Genomic DNA, 16942 nt, shown 5'->3' with positions numbered 1-16942 from the left:
AAAGGTAATGTTATTAGTGAATCCATACTATTGACAACCAATGATATACCTACTCCTGGCAAGCCCACTGAGAGCTTTCAAAGTTAGGAAGGGACTTCGTTCTTATGGAGCTTATATTCCAGAAAAGAAGATAAACCCTGTATTGAAATGATCAGAAGGTGCATCAGTTATAGATATGTGCTTATGGGAAAGATGACTACTTTTAAGGGAAAGGGTGCTGTGGAAGAGTGGCAGGTCCAAAGGATTAAAGAACCTTAGTTTTTGGAATGAATATGTTAGGTAACTGGATGGCAGAAGTGATCCTTCAAAGTTTTATTCACTGCTTTTAATAGAGTCTTCAAGTTCTTCATTACCTAATCCTAAATTATATTTAGCAATGCTTCATCCCAGTGCCAATTAAGATTTTGTACAGAGAATTCAGTTCATATAGATTGAAATAACTCCAATTATTAAAATTCTACTTATCCTTCAGGAACAAGGGTAAAAACCTTCTCTACAAAGCTTTCTTCAACTCCCTGGTCAGAATTAACTACATCAGGAGGTGTGGTGTGGGGGTGGCAGTGGGGTAATTGGGTGATGGGCCTTGAGGGCACGTGTTGTGATCGGCACAGGGTGTTATACACAACTCATGAATTACTGAACTCTACATCTGAAACTAATGATGTACTAAACGGTGGCTAATTGAATTTAAAAATATTATTTACATAAAAAAAAGAATTATCTACATCAATAAAAAACAACTGATGTCCTTACGCTGCCACCACATTCTGTATCATCAGCTGTGTACTAGCCATGTCTATTAATCTGAAAACCACCTAAAGGTAAAGGTAAAAGTCTTACTGTTGTAACATTTAGTGTCTGAAACTACACTATACAAAGAGCAGTCAAATACTGAATGAATCTTATTCCTGTGCTACTAAAGTAGTAGTACATGGTAAAAAAGTATAGCTAGCATTATTTTTAATTATTTTTTAATTTTAATATTTTATAAAAGATTTTATTTATTTGACACAGAGAGAGATCACAAGTAGGCAGAGAGAAGGAAGTAGGCTCCCTGCTGAGTAGGCTCCCCCACCTAGGGCTGGATGTGGAGCTGGATCTCAGGACCCTGAGATCATGACCCAAGCTGAAGGCAGAGGCTTTAACCCACTGAGCCACCCAGATGCCCCTTAGTTTTAATTTTTTTTTTTAAAAGATTTTATTTATTTATTTGACAGACAGAGATCACAGTAGGCAGAGAGACAGGCAGGGGGCGGGGGGGGGGGGGGGGAAGCAGGCTCCCTGCTGAGCAGAGCCCGATGCGGTACTCGATCCCAGGACCCTGGGATCATAACCTGAGCCGAAGGCAGAGGTTTTAACCTACTGAGCCACCCAGGCGCCCTAATTTTAATTTTTTAAAAGATTTTATTTACTTACTTGAGAGAGAGAGAGAGTGCACAGAGGAAGAGTGAGAGCAGGAAGCAGACTCCCCAGTGAGCAGAGAGCCCAATGTGGGACTCGATTCCAGGACCTTGGGATCATGACCTGAGTCAAAGGTGGATGTTTAACTGACTAAGCCAGCGGGCACCCCGCTGGAAGTTTTTTTTGTTTTTTTTTAAGAAATATTTTTAAACACACACACACACACACAAAGTTCTTCTCCACCCCCTTAAATTCTTTCCTATTCTTAATGCTAGGAACCAGCTCTTTCAAGTGTTAGTGGGTGCTAGTATTTTCACACATAAAGTATATGGCAAAACTAGGAAGGACCCAAAAGGACAATCAAAATGATTAAACCATGTGTAAGAATGGACACAGGTTATATAGTCCAGAAAATGTATCAATTCCTACTCTGTCTTCAGAAATATGAGTACATTCTTCAGGAACAGGTGTACATATTTTCACAGGCATCTGGGAAGAATAAAAACCAGCAATATTTCAGTAAGAGGTAGTTTGTTAAAAACAAATGAAGAACAAACAAAAATAAAAATCAAACACTGAGTACCTATTTCCAAGAACCTCTATCATGAGAAGATAAAAAGCACAAGAGATTAAAAACATTATGAATACATGTTTATAAAGCAGTTTCATAAAAATACATAAAATGAAATACCTTTGCATAAAAATGAAATACCTTTCTTCTTAGAAATGCAGAATTATTCATAAAGACACGTAAAGTTAAAAAGTGAACATTTCCATACTTTGCTTAACAAATGTTTAACTAATCTACTGAACATTCTCAGTTTAAAGGGTCAAATATATTCCTGGAAAAGTAGCATTCTCACATGGACACAAAAATACCAAAACAAAAGGATTTGAAGAAAGAGACCCATGTTAATATTTGAAATACCTAGTAATGGTTAACATTATTTATTCTTTAAAAGAAGTAACTGCTAAAAGTAACTAAACAGATGGATTCTCCAATACTCAGGGTAGATAATGTGAATTGTGGAGGGACAACGTTTTTACTCTTTTTGGAAACTAAACCATGTAACAAACTTCCAAAATTAAACTGCTTTACTATATTTTATTGATATAATTACAACAAATTTCATAAGCATCAGCTACTGTTTTACTACTACACAAGAGAAACAACAGTCAAAAGAATTAAATATTAATGCAAAGTAACTACAGAAAGCTTTCACTTCCATAAAGTCACCTCTAACAGCATCCTATATACTTTGTACAATTTGCTTATAATTGATTAGATACTTGACACAAAGCAAAGTGGAATTTCAATCAAATTTTTATTTCTCAGTGGAAAATGCTCTCTTCATCAGCGGTGGCTGAGCTTTCCCGACATCAAACATCATTTCCAAAGGTGGGTTATTAAGAGAACACCAATCAGGTATACGGCCTGTCTGATTATAATACTCCTTTGAGACTGAACGGCTCCCAAGTATGTCCTGTAGTGCTCCAAAAATAGCTCCTGTGTGGTAAAAAATATTTTTATAGTCAAGATGAAAACTTTTACCAGAAAAGTTTATGTACAGGTGAAACATACTCATACTCCTCAAATTCTTACAGTTCTTTTATATCTTTTATTTTTAATAACAGAGTAAGCCACAATTCCTATGTTGAAAGTAACTTAAATAGCCTATAGCGGATTATAGTGAAAATGCTAATAAGCATCACTATGTCTAAAAGCAGGTGAGATAGAGAGTGGTGGAAACTACTTTCAATTCTGTGTAAATACAGTAAATAATGTGTGGTTTTCTTTGCCACAACTTTAAGATTGTATGTCAATAAATAAAACAGTACTGTAAAACCCAATAAGCATCATTATAAAGCCATCCAAGTCTATGCTGAAGACTTTATAAAGACCCACAAAGCAATCTTTAAAAAATAATTTGGTAACTAAATCCGTTTGTCCTAGATCAAAATAACATTTTAACCAAATTCTACAAGAAATATTCATTTAAAATCTCAATACTTTTTCTAATGATCAAGATACCTATTAGCTGCAAGTGCATTATAAAACTCATATTAGAACATATATAAATACACACAGCCATGATTGTTTTTCTCTTCAAAGTAGTATCTCTTTTTCCCTCCCTCTCTTCCTATATATGTATATCTTCAAAGTAGTCTCCTTCTCTTTCTCTCTCTCTCTATATGTATATAGTCTCTTTCCCTCTCTATATATAGTCTCTTTATATATATAGGCTATTTCCTTATTTCAATGAGCCTATCATTTCCTATGAATTATCATTCAATGAACTCAGTCACAAAATAAAGTGTAATTATAAAATAAAGATATCAATTCTCATATATGTCTCACAAATTACCTTTAGAAGGAATTAAAACAAATGTTATGAGCAATGGTAGTATACTGGAATAAATGCACAGCTGTCAATAACTATTGTGAGAAATGACTTTAATTGGATAAAGTTTACATAAAAAATGAAGTGCAAATGCCAAGAGAAATAGGTATATATTTCTGACAATAACTTAAGGAAAAGTCAGTGCTCAAATAAAATTATTTAATAGTTCTATTAGTTTGTTAAGTGAGCAATTTTTTTTTTTTTTTAGGATTTTATTTATTTATTTGACAGAGAGAGATCACAAGCAGGCAGAGAGGCAGGCAGAGAGAGAGGAGGAAGCAGGCTCCCTGCTGAGCAGAGAGCCCGATGCGGGGCTCGATCCCAGGACCCTGGGATCATGACCTGAGCCGAAGGCAGCGGCTTAACCCACTGAGCCACCCAGGCGCCCCAAGTGAGCAATTTTTAAGACTGAATCATCTATTCTAATATATCCATTAATAATACCAGTTAGGGACCAATTACTACATAATCATTATATTTTAAAAACTAAATTCTTACCTCCCAACCAGGCCACACAATTAGCCTTTGCAGGTGGAGTATGAATTCGGAATGTCTTGGTGCCGAGTGCTTTGTTGTATTTTGGTTTTTCTACCAAATACCTTATTTCTGCAAGCAATCTGTGGAGAAATCCTGGCAACATAGATGTTCCACCTATGACTACCAAATTCTCTGCCAGTTGCTTTCTGGTGTCTATTGGACACTGTTTTTAAAGAGAAAGAAAAAAAAAAGAGTTTATTCTTAACTGTATAAATAATCCTTGATTGAATTCAGGAAAATATACAGATTATATTTTACAAATTAAGTAGGTGATCATTATCATTTAAAAAAAGGCACAACAAGATTTCTTTAACAAGGGAGTTTTTCATGTAGCAAATATAACTATGATAATACTGCCATATTCTTAATATAGAACTCCAAAGATTTTAAAATCTAACAGTATAGAATTTAAAATTCGACAGGGTATATGGTAGTCATATGTGAGTATTCTCGTTTTCAGTGTAAAATGACTCAGTTGACTCAGAAGGACATGAGAAAAAATAACATTACTTCTTTTTTTAGTAAGGAAAATATGTAGAAACTTAATTTTTCTAATTTTTCTGATAGCGTCACAGTATTATATCCAGAGCCAGTTGGCCAGTGGGAAGAGAACATTCTTAGAAAAATTATGTTTCTATATCAGTTCTAAAAATTAGAATGCTGAAGTCTTTCACTGATGCTATGTTTTTCATAAAAGCCTGAGCAGAGCTGCCAAAGGTAGACAATATCTTCCAAAGCGATGGCATTTCACATGGAGTTCTGTGATTCCATAGTCATTAAACAAAAGAGACATACTATAATATACCCTATGGAACTTAAAATTCAATACTATACAAACCCGCATTTAAAGAAACTATAAGCTATATTAGGTACAAAATAAAAATCTGATATTGTTGCTACAGAAATAATACCTGATAGCCTAACTTATCCCTGAGTCTGAAACGTTGTAAATACCCTATCTCAGTGCCAAAGTAAAACTCAGTAACAGTAAAATTTAACATAAAAACTAAAAATTGTAACCAGTGGCTAAAATATAAATACAGGGGCCCCTGGGTGGCTCAGTTGGTTAAGCACCTGCCTTGGGCTCAGGTCATGATCTCAGGGTCCTAGAATCGAGTTCCATATCGGGCTCCCTGATCAGCGGGGAGCCTGATTCTCCCTCTCCCTCAGCCTGTCGCTGCCCCTGCCTGTGCTCTCTCCACCAACTAAATAAATTAAATCTTTAAAAACAAAAAATAAAATATAAATACAGAAAATAACATTTAAAAATTTTCTCAGGTCGCCCGGCTGTCTCAGTTAGTAGATATGTGACCCTTGATTATGTGATTGTGAATTCAAACCCCACATGAGGTGTAGAGATTACTTAAAAAATTTTTTTTCTCAGGGCGTCTGGGTGGCACAGTCAGTTAAGCATTCAACTCTTCACTTCAGCTCAGGTTGTGATATCAGCGTCGAGACTGGGCCTGGCATCAGGCTCCCCACTCAGTGTAGCATCTGCTTAAGACTCTCTCCCTCTACCCCTACCCCATACTCTCTCTCTCTAATAAATAAATCTTGAAGAAATTTTTTTTTCTCTAAAAGGCTGTAGTCCTAAATTGAAACTTTCTCCAAAATCAAAATACAAAATACCTGTATAAGGGAATCCAGTATTAAAGTGGCAACTGATTTCTCTTCATTATCTTGTTCAAAAAGAATCTCCACAACTGAATCTCTAATGAGATTAAAAACAGAGAGTGCTTTGTTGGCATCATATAGTACAATACAGAACATACACCATCAGTTCTTTTTTTTAAGTAACAGTACTATGTTAACATAGAATCATTATTAAAACCCAGGGTGTTTGCATTTGTGAACAAGGAGAGTAACAGCACCTGCCTTACAGGTGTGGAGGTAAGGATTCAATGAGTCAATAGCACATCGCCTGGTACAAAGGAGGTACTCCTGAAGTATTAGCTACAACTATTATTATGTACAGATTAACATATATTTTGTCCAATTATACTTCCTTAAGCCTATCAACAGAAAAGGAATGAAATTCTATAAAAGTAAGATTCAAAGCAGGTCCACATACAAAACATTAAAAAAACAACCCTCTCCCCAAGCATTTCTTTGTTTTTAAAAATAACATATGGCAAAGATTGTTAGTTGCCTATCAAAATATCCATTTTCCTGTTCGTTCTCAAATTAAAAGAACCCTATTTTGGGGTAGCACAAGGAAGATTTTTGTAGTGATGGAACAGTTCTGTATCTTGATTATGGTGGTGATTAAAAAATCTATGTGTGGCTAGGTTGGAGAAGACCATTAGTGACAACATAGAATCTCTAAGGGCGGAAGTGAGAGCCAATCTGGCAGAATTTAAAAATGCTATCAATGAGATCCAATCTAATATAAATACTCTAATAGCTAGGGTAACAAAGGTAAATAACTGAGAAGATGGAATTAGTGATCTAGAAGACAAACTATTAGAAAAGAAGGATCAGGAGGAGATAGGGAACAAACAGCTCAGAAGCCATGAAAACAGAATTAGGGAGACGCCATGAAACATTCCAATGTCAGAATTAACTGGGATCCCTGAGGGGAATGGAGAAAGAGAGAAGACTAGAAGTTATAATTGAACAAATTCTGGATGAAAATTTCCCTAATCTGGGGAACGAACGGAACAAGTGTTCATGTCCTAGAGGCAGAAAAAACACCCCTTCCCCAAGATCAACCAGTCTAGAAAGACATCCAGACACTTAATGTGAAATTCACGAATCATAATTTCAGACAGGAGGTCTTAAGGGCAGTGATTCCTTAAACAGAGAGGAAGGACCATCAGAATAACATCAGACCTGTCCACAGAAACCTGGCAAGATAGAAAGGGCTGACAAGACATATTCAGGGCCCTAAATGAGAAGAACATGCAGCCAAGAATACTTTATCTAGCAAGGCTGATATTCAAAATGGATGGGAAGATAAAGAGCTTCCAAGACTGGCAAGGTTTAAAAGGGTATGTGAGGGGTGCGTGGGTGGCTCAGTAGGTTAAGCCTCTGCCTTCGGCTCAGGTCATGATCTCAGGGTACTGGGATCGAGCCCCACATCGGGCTCTCTGCTCTGTAGGGAGCCTGCTTCTCCATCTCTCTCTGCCTGCCTCTCTGCCTACTTGTGATCTCTGTCTGTCAAATAAATAAATAAAATCTTTAAAATAAAATAAAATAAAATAAAATAAAATAAAATGAAATAAAATAAAATAGTATGTGACCAAGCCAGCACTACAAGAAATATTAAAGGGGGTTCTATAAAAGAGCGAGCCCAAGAGTGACATAGAATAGAAATTTACAGAGACAACCTATAGAAATGAGGACTTCACAGGCAACATGATGTCAATAAAAACTTATGTTTCAATAATCACTTTCAACATGAACAGCCTAAATGCTCCCATAAAATGGCACAGGGTTGCAGACTGGAAAAAGTGACAGGACCCGTCCATATGCTATCTACAAGATAAATCCAGACTGAAAGTAAAGGGATGGAGAAGCATCCTTTGTGCCAACAGGCCTCAGAAGAAAGCTGGGGTAGGGATTTTCATATCAGATAAATTAGATTTTAAGCTAAAGACTACAGTCAAGAGATACAGAAGAACACTACATTATTCTTAAAGGGTCTGTCCACCAAGATCTAACAATTTTAAATATTTATGCCCCCAATATGGAGGAAGCCAACTACATAAACCAACTATTAATCAAAACAGTCATGTTGATATGAATACATTAATTGTAGGGGATCTTAATATGCCATGCTAAGTAATTGGTCATCCAAGTAGAAAAACAATAAAGAAACAAGAGCCTTGAATGACACATTGGACCAGATGGACCTCATAGATATATACAGAACATTCCACCCTAAAACAACAGAATACTCATTCTTCTCGAGCTCACATGGAACTTCCTCCAGAACAGAGTACATACTGGGTCACAAATCAGGGCTCAACCGTGATACCAAAAAAAAAAAAAAAAAGAAAAAAAGATTGAGATTATTCCCTACATATTCTCAGACCACAACTCTTTGAAACTGGAACTCAACCATAAGAAAAAGTTTGGAAGGAATTCAAACACTTGGAAGCTAAAGACTATCCTGCTCAAGGATCAACCAGGAAATCAAAGAAGAACTTAAACAATTCATGGAAACCAAAGAGAATGAAGACAGATAGGTCCAAAATCTATGGGATACAGCAAAGGTAGTCCTAAGGGGGAAATACACAGCCATCCAAGTCTCACTCAAAAAAATGAAAAAAAAAAAATCCGGAATACACCAACTCTCTTTACGCCTTAAAGAACTGGAAAATCAACAACAAATTAAGCCAACCCCATGTATAAGAAGGGAAATAATCAAGATTAGAGCAGAGATCAGTAAGTTAGAAACTAGAGATACAGTAGAACATATCAATGAAACTAAAAGCTGGTTCTCTGTATCAGTAAGATCAATAAACCACTGGCCAAACTAATCCAAAAGAAAAGAGAGAGGACCCAAATTAATAAAATTATGAATGAAAGGGGGAAGAGATCACTACTAACACCAGGAAATACAATCATCAGAAATTATTATCAACAGTTATATGCCAGTAAGTTAAGCAACCTAGAAGAAATGGATGCATTCCTGGAAACCTATAAACTTCCAAGACTGAAACAGGAAGAAATTGACAACCTGAATAGACCAATATCTAGAAATGAGATTGAAGCAGTGATCAAAAACCTCCCAAAAAACAAGAGTCCAGGACCTGAAAGATTCCCTGGGGAATTCTACCAAACATTCAAAGAAGGAATGAACCTATTATCCTGAAGCTGTTTCAAAAAATAGAAACAGAAGAAAAACTTTCAGACTCTTTCTATGAAGCCAGCATTACTCTGATCCCTAAACCAGGCAAAGACCCTATCAAAAAGGAGAATTTTAGACCAATATCCCTGATGAATATGGATGCCAAGATTCTTAACAAGATACTAGTTAAGGGACGCCTGGGTGGCTCAGTTGGTTAAGCAGCTGCCTTCGGCTCAAGTCATGATCCCAGCGTCCTGGGATCGAGTCCCACTTCAGGCTCCTTGCTCGGCGGGGAGCCTGCTTCTCCCTCTGCCTCTGCCTGCCATTCTGTCTGCCTGTGCTCGCTCTCTCCCCCCTCTCTCTCTCTGATAAATAAATAAAATCTTAAAAAAAAATAGATACTAGTTAATAGGATCCAACAATACATTAAAAAGATTATCCACCATGACCACGGGGGATTTATCCCTGGGATGCAAGGTGGTTCAATATTCGCAAATCAACCAACGTGATAGAACAAATCAATGAGAAAAGAACCACATGGTCCTCTCAATTGATGCAGGAAAAGCATTTGACAAAATACAGCATCTGTTCCTGATTAAAACTCTTCAAAGTACAGTGATAGAGGGAATACTCCTCAACTTCATAAAATCTATCTAGGAAAAACCCACAGCAAATATCATTCTCAATGGGGAAAAGTGGACACCCTTCCATTTGAGATCAGGAACAGGACAAGGATGCCCACTCTTGCCACTGTTGTTCAACATAGTAATAGAAGTCCTAGCAACAGCAATCAGAAAACAAAAAGAAATAAAAGCTCTTCAAATTGGCAAAGAAGAAGTCAAACTCTCTTCACAGATGACATGAAACTTTCTATGGAAAACCCAAAAGACCACCCCCAAACTACTTGAACTCATACAGCAATTCAGTAATGTGGCAGGATACAAAATCAATGCACAGAAATCAGTTGCTTTCTTGTACACTAACAAGGAAAATACAGAAAGGGAAAATAGAGAACTGATTCCATTTACTACAGCACCAAGAACCATAAGATACCTTGGAATAAATCTAACCTAAGAGGTAAAAGATCTGTACTTGAGGAACAACAGAACACTCATGAATAAAACTGAAGACACAAAAAGATGGAAAAACATTCCATGCTCATGGATCAGAAGCATAAACATTGTTAAAATGTCCATACTTCCCAGAGTAATCTATACTTTCAGTGCCATCCTGATCAAAATTCCACTGGCATTTTTCAAAGTACTGGAACAAACAATCCTAAAATTTGTATGGAACCAGAAAAGACCCCAAATTGCTAAGGAAATGTTGAAAAAGAAAAACACAACTGGGGCATCACATTGCCTGATTTCAAGCTTTACTACAAAGCTGTACTCACCAAGAAAGCATGGTACTCGCACAAAAACAGACACACAGACCAGTGGAATAGTAGAGAGTCCAGATATGGACCCACAACCCTATGATCAAATAATCTTTAACAAAGCAGGAAAAAATACTCAGTGGAAAAAAGACAGTCTCTTCAATAAATGGTGCTGGGAAAATTGGACAGCTAAGTAAAGAAGAATGAAACTCACCCATTCTCTTACACCATACACAAAGAAAAACTCAAAATGGATAAAAGACCTCAATGTAAGGCAGGAATCTATCAAAATCCTAGGGGAAAACATTGGCAGTGACCTCTCTGACATCGGCCACAGCAACTTCTTTTAAGACATGTCTCCAAAGGCAAAGGAAACAAAAGCGAAAATGAACTTTTGGGACTTTATCAAGATAAGAAGCTTCTGCACAGCAAAGGAAACAGCCAACAAAACAAAGAGGCAACCCACGGAATGGGAGAAGATATTTGCAAATGACACTACAAAGGGCTGATATCCAAGATCTATAAAGAACTCCTCAAACTCAACACTCAAAAACCAGATAATCATGTCAAAAAGGGGGCAGAAGACATGAACAGACATTTCTCCAAACAAGACAAATGGCTAACAGACACATGAAAAAACATTCAAATCAAATCAAATCAAATCAAATCAAAACCACACTGAGATACCAGTTACTTACACTAGTTAGAGTGGCCAAAATTAACAAGGCAAGAAACAAGTGTTGGAGAGGATGTGGAGAAAGGGGAACCCTCTTACACTGCTGGTGGGAATGCAAGTTGATGCAGCCACTTTGGAAAACAGTAGGGAGATTCTTTAAGAAATTAAACATAGAGCTACCCTATGACCCTGCAATTGCCCTACTGGGTATTTATCCCAAAGATATGGATATAGTGAAATGAAGGGCCATATGTACCCCAATATTCATAGCACCAATGGCCACAATCACCAAACCTTGGAAAGAGCCAAGATGCCCTTCAAGAGACAAACGGATAAAGAAGATATGGTCCATATATACAATGGAGTATTATGCCTCTATCAGAAAGGATGAATACCCAACTTTTTTATCAACATGGACGGGACTGGAGGAGATTATGCCGAGTGAAATAAGCCAAGCAGAGAGAGTCAATTATTATATGGTTTCGCTTACTTGTGGAGCATAAGGAGTACCATGGAGGACATGGGGAGATGGAGAGAAGTGAGCTGGGGGAAATCAGAGGGAGAGACAAACCACGAGAGACTGTGGACTCCAAGAAACAAACTGAGGGTTCTGGAAGGAAGGGAGGTGGGGGGATGGGTGAGCCTAGTGGTGGGTATTAAGGAGGGCATGTATTGCATGGAGCACTAGGTGTGATGCATAAACAATGTATCCTGGAACACTGAAAAAACAAAATTAAATTTGAAAAAAATCTATGTGTGATAAAATTACATAGAACTATACATACACATTACACTGATGCCAATTTACTGATTTTGCTATTAGGGTATAGTGAAGATGTTAACCCCTGGGAGAAAATGGGTGAAGAGTACATGGAGATTTCCCTATATTATCTTTGCAATTTCCTATGAATCTATAATTATTTAGAAGGAGGAAAAAAAGGATAGAACTCCATTTTTAAGCTGGATAGAACGCCCCTCCCTAGTTGAAACACTGTATTTATGACGCCTGGGTGGCACAGTCATAAAGCCTCTGGTCATGAACCTGCTTCTCCCATTCCCACTCACCCTCTGGTGTTCCCTCTCCAGTTATCTCTCTCTCTCTCTCTCTGTCAAATAAATAAAATCTTAAAGAGGAAAGGAAAGGACATTTTTTTTTTTTTCCAGAAACACTGTATTTAGGGGTGCCTGGTGGCTCAGGGGGTTAAAGCCTCTGCCTTCAGCTCAGGTCATGATCCAGGGAGCCTGCTTCTCTCTCTCTGCCTGCCCCTGCCTACTTGTGATCTTTGTCTGTCAAATAAAATAAATAAAATCCTTAAAAAGAAAAGAAAAGAAACACTGTATTTACCTTATAGTAACACTGTATTTACATTGTAGCTAGATGAGTAGCTAAGTAATAGACAATGAGATAGTGGCAGAAGTGGTATATGGGGCTTCTAGAAAGTCTCCTTAAAAAGGAGAGGAAACAGGGGCACCTGAGTGGCAAAGCTGGTTAAATGGCCAACTCTTGGTTTCAGCTCAGGTTGTGACCTCAGGGTCATGGGACCAAGCCCTGAGTGTGGCACTGCACTCAGCACAGAGTTGGCTTGAGAATCTCTCTCCCTCTCCTTCCAACCCTTCTCTCTAGATGGATTTAATCTCTCTCTCAAAATTAATTAATTAATTTTAAAAAATGGAGGGGGCACCTGTGTGGCTCAGTCATTAAGCATCTGCCTTTGGCTAAGGTCATGATCCCAGCATCCTGGAATGCCTGCTTCTCCCCCTTCCACTCCCCCTGTTTGTGTTCCCTCTCTCACACTGTCAAATAAATAAATAAAATCTTTAAAAAATCAAAATAAAGAAAAATGGAGAGGAAGCACTTTTTCTTTCCCTTCTTAGGGTATCTTGCTTTAAACAGATATAGTAGCTGTACCTCCACCAACCACTCTGGTCCCTAAGGACAGGGTCCCCCCCCCCCGCCAAAGGATGAGAGATGAAAGGATGTTTACATCCCTGATGGGAGTTGTCATACCATCTCAGGACTATCTACCTGTGAACTTCTTTAAAAAGAGAGACAAACTTTTTTTTTTTTTTTTTTAAGATTTTTGTTTATTTATTTGAGAGGGAGAGAGAGAGAGAGCGCGCACATGCTCACGCATGCGCATGAACAGGAAGGGGCAGAAGGAGAGGGAGAAGCAGGCTGCTGAGTGGGGAGCCTGATGTGGGGCTCAATCCCAGGATCATGACCTGAGCCAAAGGCAGACACTTAACTGACTAAGCCACCGAGGTGACCCAAGAGAGACAAAATTCTACCTTAGTGAAGCCACTACGTCAGGTTTGTGTAACTGGTGGCCAACCTGAATCCTAAGTGATACAATACAAAACGATCTATATATATGCATATATAAACACAACTTCTTAAAAATAAAATTTAGAATTTTTAGGAGCATAGAATTTTGAAGCTTTCTTGAATCTTTTTCAAATCATAAAATTCTCTTTATAAGACTCAACCTACCTGCTAACGATCCATTTCATCATTAAGGTATACTGAGGCCTGCACTATGCTCAACACTCAGTCAGCCACTTGCTGCTATGCCTGCATACTTCCATTTCTACCAGTTGAGATGGTTACAGAGCACCAGTTTTCTTTTTCCAAGGCTTTTATTATCAATAGATTTGATATTGAAATTATATAATTTTACAATTACTACTTAACAAATAATAGAGTAGAAAATAAATTGTTTTTCTATGCGAACTATGCTAAATGCTTTGAAAAGACAATTATTTTTTAAATATTTTTTTTAAGATTTTATTTATTCATTAGAGAGAGAGAAAGCATACAGGTAGAAGTAGTAGGAGAGGGAGAAAGAATCTCAAGCAGATTCCAGCACTGAGCATGGAGCTCGACATGGGGCTCTATCCCAGGACCCAGAGATCATGATCTGAGCCAAAATCAAGAATCCAGTGCTCAACTAAATGAGCCACCCAGGTGCCCCTAAAACCTTTTTAATATAGGTAATACAATGGTAAAAGTCTAGAAAAAAATGTCTGTAAGAATTCTGTACAAAGAATGATTCACAAATAACTAAGTTCTCACTGTACTTAAAACAAAAACAACAACAACAAAAACACTTGGAAATAATAAACCATGAATTTCCAGGTTTATATATACTTAATTTCAAACTCTAAAAGATTTACCCTCAAAGAAAAGTTCCCAGAAAAAAGTTTGGCAAATAACTACATATTTATATCCTTTAATATGAAATGTTTAATATACGGTTTTTAAAAATGGTCTTTTACTTTAAATTACCCTTCTGATTTACCAACAAAGTACTGGTCAGAACTATGTGTATTAGGTTTCAACAGAACTAGATTTTTCAGTAGGAAAAACATGTTAGCAAACAACTGTAAAGTAACTGGTCTGAAATGTGAAACATGGTGTTTTTTTTATTCCCAGTCTATTTGCCTACTAATATGTAGCCAAAAAGCTCCATTTTAATTTCCTTCAACATCTATTTTCTTCTCTTATTTTGGGCTCCACTCAACAACCTGGAGAAAATTTAAATGGTAACTTTTTTTTTTTTTTTAAAGATTTTTACTTATTTATTTCACAGACAGAGATCAGAAGTAGGCAGAGAAGCAGACAGAGAGAGAGGAAGGGAAGCAGGCTCCCTGCTGAGCAGAGAGCCTGATGCAGGGCTCCATCCCAGGACCCTGGGATCATGACCTGAGCTGAAGGCAGAGGTTTAACCCATTGAGCCACCCAGGGGCCCCTGGAGAAAATTTAAAATAGTAATTTAATGAATATAATTTTAAAAAGAGATAAAATGATTAAAGTTGCTATCAAAAAGTATTACATTCTCACTCTTCTTGTTCTCCTACCCTAACTTTTATTTTTTTATTTTATTTTTTATTTATTTCACTCTTCTCTGAGTATTATATTCTCACTCTTTTTGTTCTCCTACCCTACCTTTTATTTTACTTTTTATTTTTTTTTTTAAGGATTTTGTTTATTTATTTGACAGACAGAGATCACAAGTAGGCAGAGAGAGAGGGGGAAGCAGGCTCCCTGCTGAGCAAAGAGCCCAATTCAGGACTCGATCCCAGGACCCTGAGATCAAGACCTGAGTTGAAGGCAAAGGCTGTAACCCACTGAGCCACCCAGCAGGCACCCCTACCCTACCTTTTTTAATGTCTGTATATTTATGTTCATCCTTTTAATATCTCAACCTCTGTATTATCTCAGAATCCTACAGTTACATAACTCTTTTCTGTGCATAACTCTCTTCTGGTATTTTACAAATGGAACTTTCAAAACAAATTTTATAAAGCTTGTGTATAAACATAAATGCTATTGTTACCAATATAATTATGTAAGTCCTTAACAACTTATATTGCATCAAGGCTAAAATAATGTATTGAATAATGAAAAAGTGAATTACTGATTAGTCCTTAAGATTTAGCATATTTGGGGTGCCTGGGTAGCTCATTCCATTAGGTACCTGCCTTTGGCTCTTAGGGTCCTAGGATGGAGATCCATGTCAGGCTCCCTGCTCGGTGGGGAGTCTGCTTCTGCCCCTACCCCTGCTCCTTCTCTCTCTCAAACAAATAAATCTTTAAAAAAAAAAAAAAAAAAGATTTGGCATATTTGGAAGAATGCATTCTTTCTACCATGAAAACATTTTAAAGCAGGAGCCAGCAAACTGTGGCCTGCAAGCCAAATCCAGCCCATCTGTTTTTGTAAATGAAGTTTTTATTAGAACACAGCCATGGTCATTCATTTACATACTGTCTATGGCTGATTTTGTACTCTAATTTTACAAAGTACAGTTGCAACACAGATCATATAGCTCACAAAGCCTAAGCTATTTACCCTTTGGTTCTTGACAGAAAATGTTTGCTGAAGCCTGTTTTAAAATATTATACTTTAGGGGCACCTGGGTGGCTCAGTCAGTTGAGTGGTCCGACTTAGATTTGGGCTCAGGTCCTGATTTCATGAGATCAGCCTTGCATCAGGCTCTTTGTTCATCATGGAGTCTGCTTGAAATTCTTTCTCTCTTTCCCTCTGTCCCTCCCCACAGCTCATGCATGTATGCTTTCTAAATAAATGAAATATTGTGGGTTTTTTTTTTAAGATTTTTTAAAGATTTTGAAAGATTTTATTTATTCATTTGAGAGAGAGACCACAAGCAAGGGGAGCAGTAAAGGGAAAGGAAAGGAAGAAGTAGACTGCCCACTGAGCAGGGAGCCCAATGTGGGGCTTGACCTCGAGATCATGACCTGAGCTGAAGGCAGACAGTTAACCAACCTAAGCCACCCAGGCGCCCCTAAATAAAATCTTTAAAAAAAAAATTATTATACTTTATTTACTACTATAGTCCTACTAATTAATTCTGAGTTACTTAAAAATTTTTTTAAGGATTTTATTGATTGATTTGACAGAGATCACAAGTAGGCAGAGAGGCACGCAGAGAAAGAGGAGGAAGCAGGCTCCCTGCTGAGCAGAGAGCCCGATGCAGGGCTCAATCCCAGGACCCTCAGATCATGACCTGAGCCGAAGGTAGAGGCTTTACCCACTGAGCCACCCAGGTGCCCCAGTTACTTAAATTTTTTATAAAGTTAAAAAGCTGAGTAACAGGGGTGCCTGGTTGGCTTAGTCGGTTAAGTGTCTGCCTTTGGCTCAAGTCATGATCTCCACGGTCCTAGGATCCAGCCCCACATTGGGCTCCCTGCTCAGCCAGGGAGTCTGCTTCTTCCTCTGCCTCTGCCCCTGCTCC

At 37.6% G+C, this 16942-nt stretch overlaps 1 protein-coding gene across 1 annotated transcript in view; it reads right to left on the bottom strand.

Moving 5' to 3' along the window:
- Nucleotides 1-2486: 2486 nt before the first annotated feature.
- Nucleotides 2487-16942, bottom strand: part of ACTR10 (actin related protein 10) — a 35620-nt gene continuing 21164 nt past the window's right edge. The window contains exons 11-13 of the mRNA XM_032344322.1: nt 5970-6051; nt 4302-4503; nt 2487-2908 (exon numbers count right to left, since the gene is read on the bottom strand). Of these exons, the coding sequence (XP_032200213.1) occupies nt 2727-2908; nt 4302-4503; nt 5970-6051 (466 nt within the window). The 3' untranslated portion in view covers nt 2487-2726. The remainder of the gene's footprint in view (nt 2909-4301; nt 4504-5969; nt 6052-16942) is intronic.

Source organism: Mustela erminea, chromosome 5, assembly GCF_009829155.1.
Source record: "Mustela erminea isolate mMusErm1 chromosome 5, mMusErm1.Pri, whole genome shotgun sequence".
Taxonomy (NCBI): domain Eukaryota; kingdom Metazoa; phylum Chordata; class Mammalia; order Carnivora; family Mustelidae; genus Mustela; species Mustela erminea.
The sequence above is the reverse complement of the archived record's forward strand: the minus strand, read 5'-3'. Positions and strand labels throughout refer to the sequence as shown.